The sequence below is a fragment of the Microtus pennsylvanicus genome, chromosome 12, assembly GCF_037038515.1.
Source record: "Microtus pennsylvanicus isolate mMicPen1 chromosome 12, mMicPen1.hap1, whole genome shotgun sequence".
Taxonomy (NCBI): Eukaryota; Metazoa; Chordata; class Mammalia; order Rodentia; family Cricetidae; genus Microtus; species Microtus pennsylvanicus.
In genome coordinates, this window is record NC_134590.1 from 76,753,983 (window position 1) to 76,778,143 (window position 24,161).

The following is a 24,161-nucleotide window of genomic DNA, read 5'->3' on the forward strand; positions in this document are numbered from 1 at the left end:
GGAATGTGGTTACTGATGCTCTCCTGTCCTGTGGCTGTCTGTTCTGATGTTAATTTCCTTAGCCCTTAGAAACTTTACCTTCATGGATTCCCTTCTGCTGATTCTCAGGGCAAGTTCCTGTGCTGTTGGGGAATTCCTGCCTAAACCTGTGTTTTGAAGGGCATTCTCTGTGTTATGCTAACCATGTCAGCATTGTAGGAATTAAGATAAGCCCTTTGATCTACATGGTGGGTGAAAGACCCTACCTATCTAACTTCATTCTTCCGTCTGGTTATTTGATTTCCAACACCATTAGTTCAGTAATATTTTTTCCACTGCCTGTTTTTGGTGCCTTTCTCAAAGGTTAGGTAGACAGAGCTTGGTTTCTCTTAGAGTCTCTTAGTGTTCTGTTCCATCGTCTGTTTTTATGGCAGTGTCAGGTGTCTTTGTTACTGTAACTCTTGGATGTATTATGAGACCAGGTGCTATGAGACCTCCAGCCGTGCTGTTCCTCTCAGAGTCGTGGCTGTTCATGGTCCTCTCTGGCTCCGGACCAGTTCTTGGATTGTTTCTTTCTAGTTCTCTGAAGAATAACATTGGCATTTTGATGGGCATTGCATTGTGACCAGATTACTTTTGGCCACATGGCCATTTTGCAATATTGATCCTGTCAGTCAAGGAGCAAGGAAGTTCTTCCTGTTGTCTAGTGTGTTGTCTTGGTTTTCTTGCAAAGTATTGAAGTTTTCATTGCAGAAAGAAGTCTTCTTTGGTTAGGTTTATCCCTGAGTACTTTGATTTGGGGAAAGCTAATTTCTGTTTCTGTGCGTTTATTGTTTGTATGTTTGAGGGCCGCTGACTTTTATATATTGATTTTTGCGTTCTGCATCTTCAATGAAAGTGCTTATTTTGAGAGTTTTTGTTGAATCTATAGGTTTTTTTAAAAAAAAAATAGAATTATTTCATCTACAAATAGAGACAGATTTTTTCCATTTTATTTTAAGCTCTTTTATATCTTTTCTCCTCCTTGTTGATATAGTTAAGGTTTGGGTACTTTATTGAGTAAGGGAAACGAGTAGATGTCTCTCTGTTTCTGGTTTTGGAGGAAATCTCTTAGTTCTCATCCATTCAATACGGTATCAGCCGTTAGCTTGTTGTATAGATTCTTTATTATTTTGAGCTATGTTCCATCTATTCCTCATGTCTCCAGGACTTTTATCATGAAAGTTTGTTAAATTTCTTCAGTGCCTTTTCTGCATCCATTATGATGATTGCATGATAACTGTTCTAACTTTATATAATGTATTACATTTATTGATTTGCATTTGTTGAACCAACCTTGCATTTGAAGGATGAAGTCCACTTAAGTCATGGTGTAATCATTTTACTGTGTTCCTGAATTCAGTTTGTAAATATTTTGAGATTTCTCTGTTTTTCAGAGAAACGGATCTGTGGTTTTCTAGTTTTGTTCTCTTTATTTGATTTTGCTTTTGGAATGGCACTGGTTTTGTGAAATTAATTTGAAAGTGTTTCTTCCCTTTATATTTTGTGCAACAGACCAAGGAGTATTGGTATTACGGTTTTATTAGCATCAAATTAGTTCACATTTTGTTTCCATCTTTGTGTACTTGCTTAACCTGGTTGCCCTTACCTACTTGAAGGGTAGCTGGAGAGGAAATGCGGATATGAATGTCAAGTCTCTTAGCAAGGATCCAGCAACAGAAATGTCAATTCATTTCTCTTTCATTTAGTGAATGTTAGAGTGCCCCTTTCCCTCCACACTTATGTTCAGTTAACTTCTAGAGTCTTTCTTTGCTCTATTAGCAGATTATTCTGCTTTTAAAATGTCTTCGTTTAGTTCTAATTTAAAGGTAATTAAGTTTTCAATTAATACATTTGAGGCATCCGAAGGGTTTTAGGACTTTAAGATGTCCTTTGAAGAGCGGTACTATTGTTAGGACATACCTATCACAGAGAGCAGCAGATTGCATCTGTGTGGACTCGGAAGGCTTCCTTTTATACACGTTTTTGCTGCATCCAACAATACTCGATGTGAAGCGTATACATTTGGATTATATTCTTAAATCCGGACACTGAAGTCTTGTGCGGTGATACCTGCAGTATACTGGTTACTTGCTAAAACACCATTTTGGATATAGTACCCCCCCCCCCCCCACACACACCCTTTTTGAGTTTGTTTAATGTCGTGGACAAATGTTCCTGAACAAATGAGTGGTTGACACGGAGAGGAAAGATGGTTGGAAGTTCATCCATAGTGGCTCGGTAGTCAGCATTTTGACTTCATATTTCTGAAAGCATGTTTTAGGACTAGAATATGTTGGTATGCTCTGTATCCTGCAGTAAAGGACATAGTGAACAAAGCAGGCATTTGCTTCTGAGGAGCTGAAGAGGAAGACTTAGAGTAGTGTCGTCTATGGCTAGTAAATGAGAAAATGTGTGAGGGTGGGAGAGAGGCTCAGTGGTTAGGGTTCTGACTGCTTCTCCAGAGGGCTATTGATTTGATTCCTGACACCCACATGACTGTGACTCCAGACCCTGGGGAACCTATGTCCTCTCTTGGCCTCCAAGAGTACGAGACTTGCAAACGGACACAGGCATCCTTGCAGGTAAAACACCCGTACACACTTTTACAAACGGACACAGGCATCCTTGCAGATAAAACACCGTACACACTTTTACAAAGGTAAATGTTTAGATTATATTAGACTAGATCAGCAAGTCATTTTGAAAATGTCATCTCCTAAGGTTGCTTTGAAGACACTTGGCAGGGAGGAGGGGAATGGATAATGTGGATCATTTCTTGTTGTCTAGCAACCAGCATAGCTTACAGTTACCGATCATATTCAGTTTGTGCTGTTCTAATACTATGATTCATAGAAGATCTACAGTGAAGAGGAAATTGGGAATTATTGTCTCTGTTGTTACTCTTAACCTCTTCCTGATTAAAGTTTTTCCTTAGTTTGTTTATATGCATCCTACATCATCATCGATTATATATTTATAGACTACATAAACACATATTCTAAGAATATAGAAAAACACAGATTATGATAGAGCTGTGTTCACTGGATTAGGTTTTTTGTTGTTTTGAGATAGTCTGATTAGGTGAGGCTGGCCTTGCTGCTGGCATTTGGCTCCCATCTGCTTGCTGCTAGGGTTATAAACATGAGCACAACTCCCACCTCTATTTCTTCTCTATTTATTTAAAGACTTATTTATTTATTATGTATACAACATTCTGCCTCCGAGTATGCCCGCATGCCAGATCTCATTATAGATGGTTGTGAGCCAACATGTGCTTGCTGGGAATTGAACTCAGGACCTCTGGAAGAACAGCCAGTGCTCTTAACCACTGAGCCATCTCTCCAGCCCTCTTCTCTCTTTCTTATTTGCTCGTTTTGCAGTTAAAAAATTTCTCCTTCAAATTCTTTAAATTTTGGTTGCTTTTCTTTTTCTTTTTTTTTTTAAGTGATGTTTTAGTTTTAACTTTTTTTGTTGCTGTTTTGAGACGAGGTCTCACTGGGTAGCCCTGGCTGTTCTGAAACTTGATATGTAGACCAGGCTGGTCTCAAACTCATAAAAACTTACCTGCTGCCTCTGTCTCTCGATTGCTGGTGTTAAAGGTGTGTGCTACTGTGCCTACCCTTCTCCCCCTTTTTAAGTTTTGAAAAACTGTCTCAGCTGTGTTTTGTAGGCCAGCTTAAATAGTGGGCCCAAGTGATCCTCTTGCTTCAGCTTCTTGAGTACTGGAACTACAGGCAAATTTCTTGCCCACTCAGCTAGGATTCATGTTATGTGGGTTTTTATGATCTTTGGGTGAGGTAATTTTACCATGTATATGTTGAGAATTTTGATTTCCAAAACTGTAAAGTTTTGTCTTTAGTGACACTTTCCTCTGAGCTTAGGTTCTGTAATTTCTTGACAGACAAACAGATACACAGGCACGCGCGCGCTCGCACACACACACACACACACACACACACACACACACACACACACACACACACGGATATCCATAGATGGATTAGATTATACTTTCAAAGTTCTATGTTGGAGGAATAGTATTGAGAACATCAGTTTAAACTTGGATCATGCATACCATATTGCATTATATTTGTGCAGTTTTCCTTACAAGTAGTTCTGTTAAAGAGGATTAATAATATACTCTTGTCTTTACATATAGGAAAATATTTAAATTATTAGTACATCAATTTAGTCAGATGTAAATTTCCATAGGAAAAGTTACACCCAGATAGTACCACGAAAGAAGAATCAGTATGTTAGGTATTAGTCGTAGTATAAAAACATAAAGTATGGGGGCTGGAGAGATGGCTCAGTGGTTAAGAGCATTGCCCGCTCTTCCAAAGGTTCTGAGTTCAATTCCCAGCAGCCACATGGTGGCTCACAACCATCTGTAATGAGGTCTGGTGCCCTCTTCTGGCCTGCAGACATACACACAGACAGAATATTGTATACATAATAAATAAATAAATATTTTAAAAAAACATAAAGTATGAATAAATCAGATTAAAATTCGGGACTTAAAGTGCGTCTCTTTCCAAAAGGAGGCCAGTTTCTTAGAGAAATTCCTGGCGCTAGCACGGAAAGTATAAAGTGTGCAGAAGGATGTACACGGATCTGAAGGACACAGGAACCCACTCGCTGAGTAGGAAGTCACTGGCGATATTTGAAGTGATTTAAGCATTAGATTAGATAATATTGATAAATGATTATAGCTCAGTGTCAGAAAAATCCACAAGTCCATGCCAAGCATGGTGTTGCACGCCTTTAATCCCAGCATTTGGCAGCAGAGGCAGGTGGATCTCTGAGTTCCAGAGTTAACCTGGATTGCGGAGTGAGTTCCAGAGCAGCTAGGACTACATACACAGTGAGACCCTATCTCGAGAGAGAGAGAAAGGAAAACTTCACAGGAAACAAGACATGTTGGAAGGATGATAAAATTAGAAAATCGCCACATGACAGTCGTGTCAGTTGCCATTATTCAAAAGCGTCAGTGGCTTAAAACACATTTATAATTTCAATGTTTACTGTACCAAAAAGTTGGAATCAGGGTGTCTGGGGCACAGAGTCTCAAGTGAAGGTTTGGTTGAGAGAAAGATTCTTAGCTATGTTAATCAGCTGTGGGCAGTTGGTTCCTTGGCTGACTGAAGGCCCCTTCAAGTTTCTTGCCACTTGATCAAGTATGCAAGCTGAAAAATGCAAAGACTATCAGCACAATAGATTCTGCAGTAATATATAACCTAATTACAGAATTAATTGTAATCATACCTTAGTTTTACATCAATTTTTTAAAAAGCAGATTACACAAGCACAGGATAATACACAATTTTGTGACCATCTTAGAAATCTGCTACCATGGTAATAAACACAATACAGTTGACTCTGATACTGTCTCTAGTTGTTAAAGCTACTGGGTGAAGTTTAAGTGTAGTTTAGGGATTTACCTAGTCTGGAAATAACTTCCCCCAAGGTTTACTTACTAAATACCCAGAAGGAGAGACACTGTGCTCCTGATGTGAGAACTGAAGGGTTTTATTATTTTATTTCATGCTAGCTGTGAGTTCCTGATCTCCCTGCTCCACATCCTAAGTGGTAGATTTCAGGCCTTTGCCACCAAGCTTGCCTCTGAGAGGACATATCTTAAGTGATTAAAATTAAGATTACCAATATTAGAAATGAATGAACACGTCAACCTCCCAGCTAGCCCCTCCCTACTTTGTGCGATGCTGAGGGTCAGACCCCTCCATCATCTTTGCCCCCGGTCCCTGGAAACTGAAGAAGAAATCAATCACCACCTTCAGAAGTAGCGTCAGGCAAGCATTGAGGGTAAAATGTCTGAAGTCTATGCAAAGCACAGGACAGTCTCCAGCCTGTATTGCAGTTGTGATTCCCCTCTGTATGCTGTGGGTGAATAAAGAAGCTGCTTTCAGTCAATGATTTAACAGACCATAGACAGGCTGGAAAGGAGATATAGAGGAGGCAGAGTCAGTGAGACACCATGTAGCCTCTGCCGGAAGGAAACAGTCGCTGGGGAATTTTACCGGTAAACTATGAGCCTCGTGGTAAAATATAAAATAATGGAAATGGATTAATTTAAGATATAAGAGCTAGCTAGCAATACGCTTAAGCTATTGGCTAAGCAGTATTTTAATTAGTACAGTTTTGTATAATTATTTTGGGTCTGAGCAACAGGGAACAAACAAGTAGCCTCCGACTACACAGTGTCTTTTTGTTTGTTGTTTTTTATTAAAAAGTACTGTTTTAGGGTCTCTGTCACTGTGATGAGCACCATGACCAAAAGCAACTTGTGGAGGAAAGGGCCCATTTGCTTATGCTTCCACGTGAGTCCATTGTTGAAGGGAGAGCCTGGAAACAGGACCTAAAGGGGAGAACATGGAACAGTGTCCTCTGGACTATTCCTTACTGCTCAGTTAAGGAACTGAAGGAACTGTTGAGTGGCTTCTCTTCGGGGCTTACTCATCTGCTTTCTTACTCATCTAGGACCCACGCAGGGCTGGCTCTGTCCCCACTAGGCTAGATGCTCTCACATCTCACATTTTTTTTTGTTTTTGTTTTTGTTTTTGTACCTGGAGGAGCAGCCATGGGTGCTGGGAACCGAACTCTTATATTTTGGGTTATAAGCCATCCCTCCAGGCCAAGGCTTTTCTTAACAGGTTGTTTTGCGGTGTAATTAAACTTTAATTAAGCAGAAAAGACAGGAATGTTTTCACTCTGAACTTTTCATCAAAATGAGTTCATTAGCCCTATATATTAGCAGAGGCCTGTAACCTCAGTACTTGGGGGTTGAGGCAGGAGCTTCAGGAGTTCTACGTCAGCAAACTTAGTTTGTCCAGCAAGACAAGTGACTGCATTGACAGTCTCTAACATGTGGAGTTTTGTGTGTAGTGTGTTTATGGTATTAAAAAAAACTTGAACTATATTTTATCAAATGCTTGCATAAATTTTAATGAGAACTTACCCTTTCCTTTGTCTACAATATTGCTTAATATGTTTTCTTACCAGTTAAGTATAGTTTATAATTCTAAATAATAAATTTGGGGTTCATTTACCTGTCTTGTCACATAAAAAAAGTTGTTTAATTTTCCAAAGACGTTTGGGTGTTTCTCATAACTAATTGTTTCTTTCTTTCCCCAGGGAAATGAGGCGAGTTACCCTTTGGAAATGTGCTCACACTGTAAGTTGAATATAATGCATGCAACAACCATTTGTTTTGCTTATAAATCTACGTGTGTGTTACGTCTCTATGATTCATACTTGTTGATTTTTGTGTCAAATGTGCTCACATTTAAAATGGAGAACACATGGATCAGATGTTCATTTTGTTAGCAGAGAAGAGAATTAAATTTAGGATTAGTATCTGCACCATATTGTAATTATTACATTTTATGATCCCAAATCTCCATGTCCTAAGTTCACAGAGGGTTCTTTGCAGTTTCCGAGTGAATTTGTAATCATGTTGTCTTGTGTTTTGCTTTTTCTGTTTGTTGGTCGAAGGATCTGGACTCCTTTACCTTGTGATGTTAATAGCTGTACCCAGCATTCCCCAAATCATTTGGGAGATGGAATTGCCAGAGCACGAAAGCTAGTCTTTCGTGGGCTTGTACTTATCACATAGCCCAGTCAGTTATCACATCGACTGGAGAGTAGATCCTTCTGTGCGTGCAGGAAGGAGAAACAGATGTATTAAATTGCATTTTTGCAGTTTTTCAGATTGGGATGGACTGGGGCGGGTGACTATCGGAGGGTAGCAGGTCTCTAGAGGGAAAGGGCAGCTGTCAAAGGCTCCCTTGGGTACTGTAAGTGTTGCTCTATAGGTTTGGGGGATTTTTTTTAATTACAATTGCATTTGACTATTTCTACATATGTGTGGGCGGGGTTGGGTCCAGAGGATCCAACTGGATATATGTTATTAAGTGTGGCAGCAAGTCCCTTTACTGCTGAGCAGTTTTTCTTATTTATAAAACAGGTTCTCACTGTGCAGCCCTGTCTTATCTGTTCATCCATCCATCTGTCCATCTCTCCACCTACCCATCCCTACCTACCCACCTGCCCACCTGCCCACCTGCCTACCTACCTATCTCTGTCTGTCTGTCTGTCTGTCTGAACTATGGGGTAGGTTCTTGCTGTGCAGCCCTACTTACCCACACATTTATTTGTTTGCTTACCAGGCTCTCACCATGGGTCCCTATTTATTAATTTATGAATTATAAAGGTTCTCACAATGTAGCCCTGCTTGATTAATTATTTGTTTCTTTATGAGATAAGTTTTCACAGTATAGTTGTATTTATTTGCTTATTTATTCGTGGGGCAGATTCTCACTTGTAGTCCTGGCTAGCCTGGAAATTTTTAATGTAGATCACACTGGACTTGAACTCAGAGAGATCTGTTTTCTTCTGTTCCCGTGGTGCTGGGACTAAAAGCATCCACCAGTCAGTGTTCTACCATTGTGAAGAGATACCATGGCCACGACAGTTCTTACAAAAGAAAGCATTTAATTGGGGGCTTTTTTTTTTAAAACAAGTTAAGGTTTAGCCTATTATGGAGGGGAGCATGGTAGTGTGCAGGCAGGAATGGTGCTGGAGAAGTAGTTGAGAGTTCTACATCTGAATCCACAGGGGCAGGAGGGAGAGAGAGAGAGAGGGAGGGAGGGAGGGAGGGAGGGAGGGAGGGAGGGAGGGAGGGAGGGAGGGAGGGAGATTTTTTTTTGGACAAGTGCAGAAAGCGGCCACATTCTTGGCCAAAATACCACAAGAATGGTCCAGGGCACTAATATTCTTCCCCTCTGAAACTTCTGTAGCTGAACCTCAGTTCAAATCACCCTTGCCACTGTCTTCCGTGCTTCTCCTAGGATGGCCCGTGAAGACCAGCTTGACACGTTCAACCTGCTTTCCTGATCCAGAATCCCAAAGTTCACATTCTGCCAACAAGCAGCATGCGCAGGCCTATCAGAGCAATACCCTGTTCCTTGGTACCAACTCATACAGTGTCTTAGTCAGTGTTCTGTTGCTGTTAAGAGATATGTGACCATGGCTATTTATATATATAAACCAAACATTTCATATTTAGGTCCATTATGGTGGGAGCATGGGGGCATGCAAGCAGGCATGTTGCTGGATAAGTAGCTGAGTGTCCTACATCCAGATCCACAGTCATTGGAAGTTTCTCTGGGCCTGACTTGTCTTTCTGAAACCTCAAAGCCCATCACCCCAGTGAAACACTTTCTCGACCAGCATACCTCCTCATCCTTTTAAATTGTGTCAACTCCTGTGCCCGAGCATCCAAATCTGTAAGCCTATGGCCATTCCTAGCTCATGCCTGACTATTTAGTCTTACTGTTGTGCATATGAGTGCATGGTGTGTGTGTGTGTGTGTGTGTGTGTGTGTGTGTGTGTGTGTGTGTATGTGTGTGTGTAAGCTAGAAGACAACTCTGGAGGAAGTTAGTTCCAGGGGTTGAGCTCAGGTCTCCTCAAGGCCCTTTACCCTCTGAGTTATTTTGCCAACCCAGGTCTTAATTTTATATACATGTTAGATGGAAGCTTACTATTTGAAGGACTGGGTGTTAATTTAGACTGTAAATGGTGTACTTGAACAGTATGTTGTAAGAGTTTTGAGGACACTGAGATCCCTTTTGTCTGGCCCATGCTGTTGGTGACTGAAGGACGGGCTGCTCTGTGGAGGCTCCGCCCAGGTGGATGAGTGGCCTTTGGGACACTTGACAGTTTACCTCCACACTTGTCCCCGTTGTGATTCCCGTTAATCCCCGGGGCAAGAAATTAAATCTTAAAAAAATTTGGTGTGTAGAATAACATCTTTACATCTTATTTCATTGCTGATGTAATATTTAGAAACAAAAAGCACATGGCTTATGGGCTTGGTCACACTGCTGTTTTCTCCTTTTTTTTATAATACCTTTTTTTTTTTTAATTTTTAAGATTTATTTATTACATACACAATGTTCTGCCTGCCTGTTTTCCCACCCTCCTAAGAGGGCATCAGATCTCATTATAGATGGCTGTGAGCCACCATGTTGTTGCTGGGAATTGAACTGAGAACCTCTGGAAGGACAGTCAGTGCTCTCAACCTCTGAGCCGTCTTTCCAGCCCAGTCATACTGTTTCTATACTGTTTATGGACCTGCTCCCCTTAATCTTCACATTGTAATTTCTATTGTGTCTGAACAACTTCATTCCCTCAGTTTCTCTTGGTGTTGGCGGCTTTGTTCATTTGTTTATTTGTCTGTTTTTATTTTTTTATATTGCTAGTAATCCCCCTTTGTAAGCACCATACCTGTCACAGTGTTTTCCAGTTCTAGTAGGGTCTGTCAGTGTGGAAAAGTAGAATTTTGCTTTACGTTATCAGCATTGGTTAGGGTGGCTCCAACCATGCTCTGGTATTTAGAAATTGTAAAGCTAGCAAGTACCTATCCGATCCCTTGGCAGCCACAGTTCTGGGTTGCTTTGTTTCTGCCACAGGTAAAGTTGTGTAGGGTTTGTAAAGTAAAATGACCCAGGACTTGTTTTTTTTTTTCCTGTAGAATTCTGGTGTGATTTGTACTGTTGTGGCTTTGTACCGTTCTGGACCTGGAAGCTTGAGATTAAGTTTGTAGCTTCCTGATTTTTAGGGTAGGTAGGCAATGCTTGATTTGATATGCAGTTCCATAGGGAGACTTGGGAATGTCTTAAAGGTTAATACAGTCCTTGTCTCGTTCTCCCCCACCCTCTCTGCCTCTCCTTCTCTCTTGTTCTTCTATTGTTAAAAATCAGTGCCTAAACTTAGGCATGGTAAGGTAACTACAGCATTTGGAAGCTGAGGATGGAGGGTCACCACGTGTTGGAGGCCAGCCTAGAGTATGTCATGAAACTGTCTCAAGAAACAACAGACGGTTTGTCTGTGGTCTGTCAAATGACTCATCTGAGTTGTCTGTAGTAGAACCCTGACTGGGTAGCACAGTAGTTTGAGGGAAGATGTTTGCAGGTTGTGCACTCTCGGGAATGGAACAGTGACTGACCTTGGGAGGTGAGGAGTAAGGAAGCCCCACCACAGAAAAGAAACAGTGTGTGCAGTGTGCTTCCCTTGGCCCGCAGAAAAAGTGTTCTCTAGGAGAAAACCTTGGTAACACCAGACAGCTGTTCCAGAAACAGGAGTGTCTGCAGTGAACAGTAAGGATGTGGATGGCTGAGGACTTGATGTAACGACCTTAGTCATTCGTGTTGACTGACTAGTGGTCACCAGGTATCCCATGAAAGGGCCTTTCTCAGGGAAGGGTGGAGTCTTTGGGATTGTATTGGAGACTGTTGGTAGGTTATGATAGCTTGAAGCTTCCAGAGTTCCGGATCATTCTGCTGGCATCAGCAGAAGCAGCTCTGCTAGCCCTTTTGCTGGGGCTAGTTCTGCCTTACTCTGATCCTCTTGCCTTCCAGTGAGTTGTTGCTTCTTGGGTTTCGTGCTGTTGAAATCACTCTTCTGGGTTTGAATTTGTTGGAACCAGTCTGTACTTGTGTTTTGCTGTCTAGCCAAGCCTAGCCTGCAGCTGTGAGATTGTACTTGAATTTAAAGCTGTACTTTGCTTCAGCCTTTGCCTCGTAGACATGTTCCACATCTACCTTAGAAATTGCTGGTTTACTTTTTTTTTTGTTTGTTTTCATGTGTATATCAGGCTGGCCTTGAACTTTATCTGAAACTAAAGTTGATCTTCAACTTCTGGCCCTCCTGCCTTGACCTTCTGGATATTGGAATTGAATTATGAGCAGCTGTCAGTACGTCCAGTTGATGAGGTGTTTGTTGGTGATGTCTACCTTTGTCCCTTTGACTTTACCTGATAATTTTTAAGTATCTAAAGAATTTTAATCTAGAAGCTTTGAAAGCCCAAATGAGTTAGTTTTGCCTTCTAAATTTATGGTACATATCTAAAATCTAGCCATTTTATTTTTAATTATGTTTATGCCTAGGTCTCTGTGTGCGTCAGGGGAGGATTCCCCAAATCTGGAGTTAGAAGCAGTTGTTAGGTCCCTGGATGAGGGTACAGGAATCTGAAGTCAGGTTCTCTGCAAGAGCAGAGAGTGCTCTGAACCATCTCCCAGTCTGTAGTCTAGGCTCTTAAACCACCGAGGTTTCATGCTCAAGAAAATAGACAGCTGAAATGTGTGTGACTATCCATATTTTAATATATTGCTTCAGTCTTTCATATATTGGTAATAACTTCCTTTGCTTTGTTCATTTGGTAGTTGATCTGTTTTGTTCAGACTGTAAATATTACACTGCTGGTCTGTAAGAAAGCTTCTTGTTTTTATTGACATTATACTCACTGTGAGTACTTAGTGGAGGTTGCACAAAGCCATGTATTCCAGTGTGTAATGAGCTGTAATCATATCCCCCTATGTGTGTTCCAGTGTGTAATGTGCTGTAATCTCATCCCCCTGTTTTCCCCTTTCCCTCAGACAGTCTTGCTTCTCCTTTCGTGTCGTCTCTATGAATTCAAAACCGAGGAAACATGGCGTGTTTCTCTTTATGAGTTTCAGTTAGGAATCTCCAGTCTATCTTCCTGGAGTGGACAGTTCCACTCTTTCCTTAGAGTCCCTATGAAAGGATGGTATAGCTGGGAGTCATTTCTCTCCTTCCATATGTGTTCCAGGGACAGATCTCAGGTATTTGGTCCATGTCTTTACCTGCCAAGCCATCTTGCTAGCCTCCAAATCTTATTTTTATTTCACAGTCAGAAAGGGAATTCCAATAGGTGTTACTTTTTAATGTTGTCCTTTACATTTTACTGGCAAAATACATGTGCTATTTAGTATTTTTATAGCTCTGACGAACACTATAGGATACCATGAAGATTTCTTAATACTTTAAAAAAGAAAAATGTACAGTTCCTTAGGTTGTGAATTCCTCCTTATTTGCAATAATATTCTATATGTCCTACTTCTGAGCATTCATCCTTTTTTTGGTATGTCGTTAAGTGTTTAGCTAGTTCCAGTATCCAGTACCTCCAGAAAGATCTCTTGGTGTTGCACTGGGACAGTTTTGGTTGCCATTGGAGACTAGATTGCTTTGGCACACTTGATAAAGAGCCAACCCAAAAGCTTTAGCTATTCCTAACAAGATAATATGTGAGAGTTGCTTGGTGTAGGCAGAAGTCTGAGCATGCCTACGACTTCCCAGAGCCCTCCACACTCCTCTGTAGCGCATCCCTCACCTGGCTCCTATCAGAGTGTATGGAATAGAGTGCTTCTGGCCCATGGCACAGCGTATTGGTCATCAGGATAGGTTACGCTGCAGCTATAACAGATTGACCATCGCGTCTAAGAATTTGTTGTATCTTAATATTGGTAATATCAGTAGCAACAGGTATTCAGTAGGTTGGATCCCGTTAATAACTCCCCACCCCTTCTTTCTCTAAATGTAGGAAGGAATTTTGTTGTTTTCGCTATAGTGGTTTGGGATCTAAAGTAGAGGCATTCCCCCAAATGGAGTTCTTTTTAGAAGACTTAAAATAAGTGCCTGCCGTCATGAAATTTCTTTAAAATGTATCAGGACAGCTTGCTCACCCTCCAACTCCCTCCACATTGTCTGAGATATCTCATTCCCAACTTAGCATCTTCCCTTTAAAACTGATGTCTTTAACCTATGAAATTCAGCTAAGGCTGCCCGTATGTACGTGGGCATGGCTCATTGCTGGGGCCTGGAGCACCTGCCAGTACCAGCCAGCAACAGCTTCACCTAGGGCGGGGGCCTCAGGAGTTCGCCCTCTCCCATGCTGGAACTTTTAACCTGTTTGATCTTGAAATTGGAATTTTTCAAAATCCAATTTATCTTGGATCGTGAGAGAATTTTTTTGAGAGTTCCTTTGAGAACTTTGAGTCGTGGACATTTGGCTCCTGTAAAAGGAGGCCTTGCTTAGCAGCCATTACGAAAGCGTGAGTAACTCGGACAGCCTGCTGTGGTCCCTCTAAAGCCAGCAGCAGGGTTATTCCTATCATTTAAGTAAACACACTGTTCAATAAGTTTACATATACATAACCATAAGGAGTAAGTGGAAATGCAGCCAGGAGGGTTTTGAGTTTTGTTGATAGAGTCGGTAAACACAGTTTGGAAGTCATCTGAAGGTTCCCACATAGGGAATTGCACATATCTGGGGTGATATATGGGATGACAAGTGTATACCCTGGAGGTTTGTGTGTGTGCTCATGTGTTTGTACGTGTTATATGTTATGTGTTGGTACGTGTGGAAGTCCAAGGAAACTCTGCAAGAATAAGTTCTCAACCATGTGGGTTCAGGGATCAAACTTAGGCGTGACTGTAAGCACCCCACCACTGAGCCATCTTGCCAGCCCAAAGCTGCAGTTGTATAATATAGGAGGTGGCTGTGAGTGCTGGATGGGTCCTTGTCAGTGAAGCCGAGGATGCCTTGGTGTGATGGCTTTCCTAACTGACGTCATCTCCTGGTTCAGGCTCTCTTACTTCTTTGTTTCCCAGGAGTTTCCATAGAAAAACTGGAACCAAGACTTAAAATCTACATTTACTAGAGATGCCTAGATTCATGGGACACCTATTTATTTATTTATTTATTTATTTATTTATTTATTTATTTATTTTAAATTTGGCGGGGGGGGGGGCAGTGTCTCACTATGTAAACTCAGCTAGCCTGAAACTGTGAAGACCAGACTGGCCTCAGACTCACCGAGATCTCCCAGGCTTTGCTCCCAGGTGTACCACCATACCTGGCACATGTTAATTAATGAGGAAAGAACTGTCAATTTTGAAAGTTGATTTCATACTGTGCTATTTATTTAGCTCCTAATCAAGAGAATGGAAGATGATAAGCACAATGAAAATTTTATGTAATAGAACCAATTTTGCAAATAATTTGAGTATTTGCCCAATAACATTATTCAGTGGTTACTATGTAATTAGCAGGAATGCACTAAGTAGGCGGAATTATTTCGAATGAGATTTTCTTCCTCTAAAGTGTCAACTTTCTTTCCATTTGCAGCAACCCAAGAGAAGGTTTCAAGGGGGAAAATAGAGCATATTAAAATACGTTTTTAGCTGGAGAAACATAGAATAACAACTAATCATGGAGCTTCTTTAGAACATTGATTAAAGAGGCAGAGCTGCAAACATAGAAGGGTTGTACAAATTGAAGCTAGACAAAACCAAAACTCTAAGGACAAAGTATGTTACAAGTCGGTTTGGGAACAGTAAAGCTGGAAGATACACTGTGACAGTTTGCTAACTAAGGGCTCTTAAACCTTGTCAGGTAAGCATTGGGTGCTGTTTTATATCTTTAATCCCAGCATTTTGGAGGTAGAGGTAGATGGATCTCTTGAAGTAAATGCCAGCTAAGGCTATACAATGAGAACCTGTCTCAAATAAAATAAGAAGACCATGACAGTTTGTTTATGCTGGAGAGATGGTTGAGCAGTTAAGAAAGAGCACGTATTGTTCTTTGGAAGGAATAGAGTTGATTCCCACCATCCAAACCAGGTGGGTCCCAACTTCCTTTAACTCCAGATCTAGTGCTCTCTTACCTGTGACCTCCCACGGAATGTATGCAGGCATCACACTTGAACAGGTGGAAGGAAAGGAGGGGAGAGAGATATGTCAAGATGCTACAGTTTTAAGTTGAGTCCTCTGACCTCCCACGGAATGTATGCAGGCATCACACTTGAACAGGTGGAAGGAAAGGAGGGGAGAGAGATATGTCAAGATGCTACAGTTTTTAAGTTGAGTCCTTTGACCCTGAACAAAGTTGTTAATATTCTAAAGGAAGAGCGACAATAATTGCTTCCAAGAAACACAGTAGATCAAGAAAAAAGGAGGCCATGTCAGAAACAGTACAGTATATGTGGAGCTCTGAATATGTTGTAACCTTAAGGGATGGAGAAGTTCCCTTTAAAGTCTGGAGAGTAACGTCAGAGTGAGGGGAGAAAAAAGAAGTGAAAAGGATGGGAGAGAAGGGGGGAGAAGAAGAGAGACAAACTGAGATGCAGAAGAGGGGGTGTCTCAGAGCATGGAGGGGCCAGATCCTGGTTAGGACCATAAATGGGGGTTGTTGCTGCAGGGAGGTGTGGCCTGTTCTCTGGCTGTGGGGTTTTAAGTGACTACTGTCTTTTAGGGGCAGGCCCATGTTCTAACAAAAGTGAAATCAAGATCGCCTGTTTGTTATGTATTACTTTGCCCAGCCAAAACTTTGTGTTCTGTCTTAAATAAACCCTATTGCTGTTACCATAAGTTCGTATTTCTTTCTTTAATCCCAAGTTAGTTTGATAATTATCTTTTGTATCTGTACTTCGGTTAGGATGGGCTTGGACGACCCAGTTTCTTAGAAGCAGAAGGGGTGAGGAAAAAAACGAGCAAGTAGGCAGAGGCAAAGGCTGTATTGTAGTCTCCCACATACATACACAAAATCAAATCACCCATGGAGGTTGACAGCTAGACCAGTAGATAAATGGGATTTATTATCTAATGTGAAACCAGCAGCATTAGGAAAATAAACTATCAAGAAACTAAAATCACATAGCACAATCATCATATTAAAGTTGGCATGTTCTGAAAACAAGGTAAAAAAACCCCACAACTTAACCTAAATAAGATCAGAAGGCGACATGTCGTGTGCCCATAGACTGCTATTTTTCTTGTTTCAGGGGCTGATGAGTAGAAAGGGAAATGTCCTTGCAAGTGAACTTTTCTTCTAATGAATAAAGCCAGAGAACCCTGAAGTTCCTTAGCAGATCTCAGAGTCCAGCTCTAATTGAGGACATGTGCAGCTGGGCTTTTGTCCAGAGAACAGATTGTATCAACTCTTCTCTCCCCTTAGGCTCCGGGGTAGAGGATGTAACAGTGTCTTCCTTTGATGCAGAACTTTGTTTCCTTGGGAATTCCTAAGGCAGGGAGGAGAGTGTGAGGAGGCAAAGCCAGAGAAGAGAGGCGAGGGGCTGAGCAAGCTGGGGCCCTCAGAACTCGCCTTCAGTTCCGTGGTGTCTCTAAGATTGGCTTCCTGCGCCTTAATAGTTCCTTTGCTCCTCGAGTTCCATAGTTTGCTAAACACTTGAATTTCTCTTAAACTACTAATTTCTTCATTTCTTGGGTTGCTTTTAAATTCCCATTAGGCTGGCTATTTTTAATATTTTGATTGCCTATAATTGGAACTTGTAGTATGTAAAAAATAAGTGAGTAGACCGTTCCGGAATATCAGCTATTCTCCACTTCCCCAAGTACTCGCAGCTCTCCAGGTAGAATGCTAACTGTAAACTGGAAGTCAGCTAGTTACTAATTAGCCCTTCCCCAGCAAATGCTTCCTTTCCTGAAGTTTTATTTCCCATTTTAGTCTTTTATCCCCCTTCTTTCCTAAAACTGTTTATGTGATCTGATGGGATTTTTTTTGGATTATATTTCTGTGCAGCTAACAAGAGTGGTTTCCTTGCTCTCACCCTGAGGTACTTAGTTCCTCCCATGGAACTAATAACTAGGAATATTATCTCACAGAAGTTTGGGGTGTCATGAGGCAGCCCAGTATTTAAAAGATTACCTGTAAGTATGTCTTGCACACATGGAAGTTTTTTCCCAATTTAGGCAGGAAGTATGCCACCTCAGGGCTTCCCTTTGAGACCACTGAAGGTCCTAGGAAGGTCCCCTTAACACCTGCACCCTATAGGACTGGAAAATTCATAGGCCTCTTCAGTGTTTCTAGGATTAGTTGCTCAGAGAATTTCTATACTAAAGTAGCCAGGTGACAGGAAACAGAAGAGGCAGAAGCAAATGCTAAGCCAGAAGAGTGGTGGAGGAAAGATGGCAGACAAAGGCTGTGCCTGCCACTCTGCAGTGAGGGTCATCCAACGACCTGGTTTAGAACATACCAGACTGCTGACCAAAGAGGAGATCCAGGCCCCAGAAGGAACTTCTCATGTACCTGGGAAGGCAGCGCAGATCGCGGGGTGCATCGTCCTAGGCAGCAGTGTGAAGTAGATGCTCCTGTGAGTCATGTGGGATGGCAGAAACAGCGAATCCCATCCTGGACTCCAGTGGGAAGACAGTCTTCTCTACACAAATAAAAGTGACTCTATGTCGGGGACAGTCGGGTTATCTGAATAACACGTCACCATTAAATTCCTTCTTGATAGCTGCAGAATGAACGGAAGTTATAAAACTAATGTATTTAAGGAAATCTGTTGACGAGGATCTGTGATGACTAGATTACCTTGAAGCCGAGAAATCTTTGCTGTAGGTTCAGATGCTCCTGGTTAACATTCTTAGCTTTTGGGTCGCTGGAAGACCATGGTCTGCTAAGTTAATATACCTAATAATAGTCAGTAGGGTGTTAGCTCAGGTACAGGGATCAAAGGTTACAGTTACCAAGGAAACCAAGGTCTAAGATAATTTAGACTGGATTTGGAACATACTAAAAGTACATAATCATGAAATTTTGATCACTTTTAAAAACTCTTCTGCCTAAGTGTGGCATTACGGTTCAGTTGGGTTCACACAGTTCAGTTTGATAGGTAAGCTGTAAAGAAACGGTACTCTGCACCTGGGAGGCAGAGCCAAGCAGATCCTCTGAACTCAAGGGCAGTGCAGTCTGCACAGCGACTTCAGGCCAGCCAAGGCTACACAGTGAGGCCTTCCCTCAGGAAAATACCCTGTTTTGAAAGGAAAAAATATTTTTATAGCTGTCCTTCTAAAAAGTGGAAAAACCACATGTTACAGTTTGGTGAAACACATGAAAGACTGAAGTTTATTTTTTTTGTTTTTTTTTTTTAAAGGAGAAATGAAATTTTTGGTAAAAGGTAGTAGGGTCAGATGATGTGGGAACGTATGCTTCGCTGCTTACGCACAGCACTGCTGACTGGTTACCGCTAAAGCCTGAATGGCGGCACAGGATTAGATTGAGCTGTTTGAGGGCTGTCTCCATGGGTGGTAGGTTGGTAAAAACTGGCATTTCCATAGTTAAATCCCATCTGATATGTTACCGTGATCGCAGCAGGTCTTACTGCAGGCAGTGTGTGAAGAGAACTATGCTTCCTTTTTTGAACTTTGTGTTTTCTGATCTTGACGTCAAACACCTTTTTCTTTTTTTGGCCTCCACCCCTAAACACTTTTTGGCTTTGCCTTCCATGTCAGCTTTATACCAGGTAATCAGGGGCAGATGCTACACTTTTGAGACGAGAATTTTGGTCTTCTAAGATGAGTGATACATACATATATACGTGTGTGTGTATGTATATATGTATATACACACACGTATATATGTAATCACATACATGTGACATAAATATTCCCCCCCCATACTCTGAAGAACGCTGCACAGTACAGTAAGCTGTAACTACCAGCTGCCATGGTGGATACCATGTTCTTTAGTGTGCTCTGTTACAGGGGCCTTTGGCATAATTTACCAAATTATAGGACATGTTCCACGTTTTATCACAAAAGCAGCTTGGAGAGTTAGGTTTCACCCAGCTGTCAATGCACGTATGTGAGACAAGGCTAGTCTGTGATGTCTGCTAGATGTGATGTCTTCTGTGCATTCCTGTGAGTGTAAGTCTTAGAGTATTTGTACTGGGGAAATCTCCATTAATACATAGAGGTCCATATTTTGCTGACATTACTTCTTCACCTTTTTTGAATTATGGGAGACATCAGTGCCATCCTGTGATTCTGGTCTTTAGTATCATAGATATTTTTTTGCTGTATCCATTTTAATATGTTTTTATATTTTAAGTGTACCCTTTAGTTTTAAGTTCCTACGATGAGTATCATGTGTGTATGTCATAAACATAGATATTTAGAAGGTACTTTGACACCGGATTTTCTTTTCTAAATTTTATGTGTGTGTATGTTTTGGCTACATGTATGTCTGTGCACCACTTAAGTTCCTGGTGCCCTCAGAGACCAGCACAGGGCATCAGACTCCCTAGAAGAACTACTATGTGGGTGCTGGTTGGTAGTTGAACGTGGGTCCTCTGGAAGTGCTAGCAGGCTCTTAAGTACTTGGCCATCTCTGTACCCTCTGCTTTTCTTTAGAAGTACTGAAAAGTGAGTTTTGAGGAGAGAAGTAAAAGGTGTGTTATAGTTGTTCATACCTGGAAGAATGTTGAAAAACCGGAAAGAATGTTCAAGAAACCCACATAAAGTCCCCGAATATTTTGCTGGGTAAAATGGGTGGGAAAGGTTGGTATTTTTAATCATGGGGTATTAGACATAAGTTATACTTTAAAAATGAAAATAAAGGAGCAGAAACTGATTCAGTGTGTATCACAGACCTCCACAGTCAGCTTGGTAAAGCATTGTCACTCTGGGATAGCTGGCTGCCTAGCAACCATAGGCTATGGCAGGAACAAATAGAAATGTAACCAAGCAAAAATATTTGTTGTATTTACTTAGAAGCAATTTGTGGTTTCTTAGATCAAATTGGAAGTTAAAATCTTGCTACTTTTTGGTTTGCTTTTAGTTGATGCTGATGAAATTAAAAGGCTAGGAAAGAGATTCAAGAAGCTTGATTTGGACAATTCCGGTTCTTTGAGTGTGGAAGAGTTCATGTCTCTGCCCGAGTTACAACAGAACCCTTTAGTGCAGCGGGTAATAGACATCTTCGACACAGACGGAAATGGAGAGGTGGACTTCAAAGGTAATGAAGGGCCATTTTGTTTTTAAAGTTAATCTTAGCACACTCTAAACAAAAATGAAACTAGTTTTTTTAAGTGTCTATTTTTGATGATTTTATAATTAAAGTTTATGCTAAAACTTGAAAGTTTGTTATGTAGATTTAATTATCCTTTTTGCTTCATAAATTGTTGATGTGTGTCTTTAAGAGTATAGTCTACCACAAAAAGGAACATTTAATATTTCCTGTTTTAAGAAAAATCATTCTCATTCAAGGACAGCTTAACAATATTAAAAACTATATTTTTTCCTTTTTCTTACCTTTTTTAAAAATTTATTTTAATGAGACCTGTAATGGTCAATTTTGGTAGCCCATGTGTCCTTCATTTCAGCTCGACATCGAGGAATCTTTTATGCAAATATTGATCAACTTATGTACCATTGTACATTTGATCTTAAGCTTTTAAAAATACACATTTAGCTAGAATTGTCAATGTTCTTGTTTTGTTTTTTAAGAATTATTGTTTACCAGATTGTAAGTAAATAATTTTTCTAGAAATTTCTAACAGTATTTTTTGCATGTTTTGGAATGGAAACATATGTAGTGATATTTTGTTTGTAATCTAAAAAATAAAGCTGTGTGAAGATTAGAGAAGCAGAACAGCCAGCTACTAGCTCTTACCTCTACCTACCTCAGACTGAGAGGGCAGTCCTTTCTCCATGAAGCCGCAGACTGCATCCTCAGACTGCTCTGAGCTCCTGTCTCCTCTCTCCACCCAGCCATATCAGTCCTGTCTCCACCTCCCTAGTGCGGGAATAAAGACTGTGATCCCAAGTGCTGGCATTATTTTTTGTGTGAGCTCTGTTTCTCTTTAAGTAGACAGATTCAATCTTGTGTAGCCCAGGGTGTCCTTGAACTCAGAGAGATCCCTCTGCCCCTTTCGCCCAAGTGCTGGAATTAAAGTGTGTGCCACCATTGCCTGGCCTACCTAGTGGCTTAGCTCTGCACTTCCCTCTTCAGGCAAGCTTTGTTACATTACAAACAAAGTATAGCTACAAACCTAAATGCTTCTTTGTTTTGCTAAAATAATGTACAGTCTTTTTCTTGTCATAGTATAAAGAAAACTGGTTAAATAAATATCCTTAAAGGGTGGTTTTGAGTGTTAATGGCTTTGCAGGCCTTAACATATAACTCAAATTGATTAATCTTGAGAACTCAAATAAAATTAAAAGTTTAAATAAAAAAAAAGAAACCTTGTGTTTGGAAGCTTTAAAATTAACATACTGGTTTTTCAGCGCTACTGTTTTGGTTTGGTTTGGTTTTTCAAGACAGGATTTCTCTGTTCACTATCTTTAGTGTTTTGCACAAGAAATAACCCTTTGAATATTCAGTTGCTTTTCTGTATAAAAATTTAAAGTTGTGATTTATAAACATTTTCAACTTTTATTTAGAATTCATTGAAGGAGTCTCTCAGTTCAGTGTCAAAGGCGATAAGGAACAGAAGTTGAGGTGTAAGTATTCTCCCTTAAACTCCCATTGCACTTACTATGTTTGCAGCTAGTAGTATATTTGAATATACGCTGTTTGTAGCGGTGTAGCTGGAAAGCAGATGTTTCTGAGAACAGGCACATCACGTGCTGTAAGTTGTACTGGTTCTTGTGCCTGGGTAGTCTACACTCCATAGCTCAACTTCTAATCAGTTAATGTTAAGTCAAACTGTGTATGTAGCTTCTATATTTTAAAAGGTGCCATCTTCATAGTAAACTCTAGATAGTTGGTAATACAGCTTTTCATTTATAGTATTTGTATCTGCCTTATAATTGCGTTGATTTGCCTGTTTCTTGTTTGTTTTTAGTTGCTTTCCGTATCTATGACATGGATAAAGATGGCTATATTTCCAATGGGGAACTCTTCCAGGTGTTGAAGATGATGGTGGGGAATAACCTGAAAGATACACAGTTACAGCAGATTGTAGACAAGACCATCATAAATGCAGATAAGGACGGAGACGGGCGAATATCCTTTGAGGAATTCTGTGCTGTAAGTGTGAAGGCTGACTCTTCTGTTAGTGTGTTCTAAAACCTTTTAAGGACCATTGACTAGACAGTTGCATAAGCATTAATTTGATTTGAAATTCTGTTTCACCCAATTGCCTCACATTCAAATTTTGGAATATGTTTTAACTGCTGGTAATTAAGAGATACTATTCTCAAGAAATAGTATACATAAGCAGTCTGATAAAACGCTGCAGGAATGATAGTGGTATGATTGGGGATGGGTGTGCGTGGGTGTATGTGGAGCCTGGAAGTGTCTATCTCATATGCTGTCCTTAGTTTTTCAACTCTTCTGCACTGATTCTGAAGCTCACTATTTCTGCTAGACCAGCTGGCCAGCAGGCCCCGGGGGTCTCCTGTCTGTCTCACCACTGCTGACAGTGGACCTCAGCATTTGGGAGGCAGAGGCAGATGGATCTCTGTGAGTTTAAGGCCAGCATGATTTACAGAGGGAGTTTCAGAATAGCCCGGGCTACTAAGATAAACCACCCCCCCCCCCAAAAAAAAAACAAAGAAAAAACCAACAAACACATGCTACCACACCCAGCTTTTTATGTGGGTTCTAACACAGAGCCTTACGCTTGCATGGCAAGCTTTTGACCAACATAGCCTTCTCTCTACGGTACTAGTAACTTATTTGCTGATAGGCCATCGAAATTATAAGTGGGATATATTTTTAAGATTTGTTTAAAACTCACCCATTGAGCTGAGAATAAGGCTTAGTTGGAGAGCACTTGCCTGCCACCATGCATGCAGCATTGGGCCAGTGCCCACTCAGTACTGCAAGTAGCAACAAAAAGCATGTTTGAAAATGCTTTGATGGGACTGGAGAGATGGCTCAGAGGTTGAGAGTGCTGGCTGCTCTTCCAGAGGACCCAGGTTTAATTCCCAGCACCCACGTGACGCTCACTTCTGTCCATAACTCCAGTTCCAGAGTGTCTAATACTCTCACACAAACGTGCATGCAGGCAAAATACTAATGAACATTAGAAAAAAAAACAATAAATTATTTGTTTTTAAAAGAGAAAAAGATGTTTCAGTGTAAAACAGTTTTGTGTTCATGAATTTTAGCTGACAACACCAGAAACTGAGTCACGAGGACCCTAGAAAAGGGGCAAGAGCCCTGCCATCCTAACCTTAGATGCTTTGCAGTTGGCCTAGTGGTTTGTGCCTTCCTCTTTCAAGGTGTCAATGAATGGGTTCTTCTGTTCTGTCACAGGGGTTCTGTGTCCAGTGGAGTCTCATAGGTACTGAGAGTTCTAGGAAACTTAGCACGAGGTAGAACCTTCCTTCACTCCAGAGCCAAGGATTCGGTGCCTCTTAGCTTTCCTGCAGCTTGTCTTCTGTACCACTGTCCTTAGCACAAAGCATTTTCAACTACAAGCTAAAGGCAGAGAATATAGACGCTTCTAGACGAGAGGCAAAGATATACATTCTTGAGAGTTTTGTCCGTCATTGGTAGATACTTACC

The 24,161-nt window shown here is 40.9% G+C and overlaps 1 protein-coding gene across 1 annotated transcript in view; it reads left to right on the plus strand.

Moving 5' to 3' along the window:
* Ppp3r1 (protein phosphatase 3 regulatory subunit B, alpha) overlaps nt 1–24,161 on the plus strand; it is a 45,138-nt gene that overhangs the window by 16,478 nt on the left and 4,499 nt on the right. The window contains exons 2-5 of the mRNA XM_075944396.1: nt 7,174–7,213; nt 20,484–20,660; nt 22,088–22,147; nt 22,492–22,676. Of these exons, the coding sequence (XP_075800511.1) occupies nt 7,174–7,213; nt 20,484–20,660; nt 22,088–22,147; nt 22,492–22,676 (462 nt within the window). The remainder of the gene's footprint in view (nt 1–7,173; nt 7,214–20,483; nt 20,661–22,087; nt 22,148–22,491; nt 22,677–24,161) is intronic.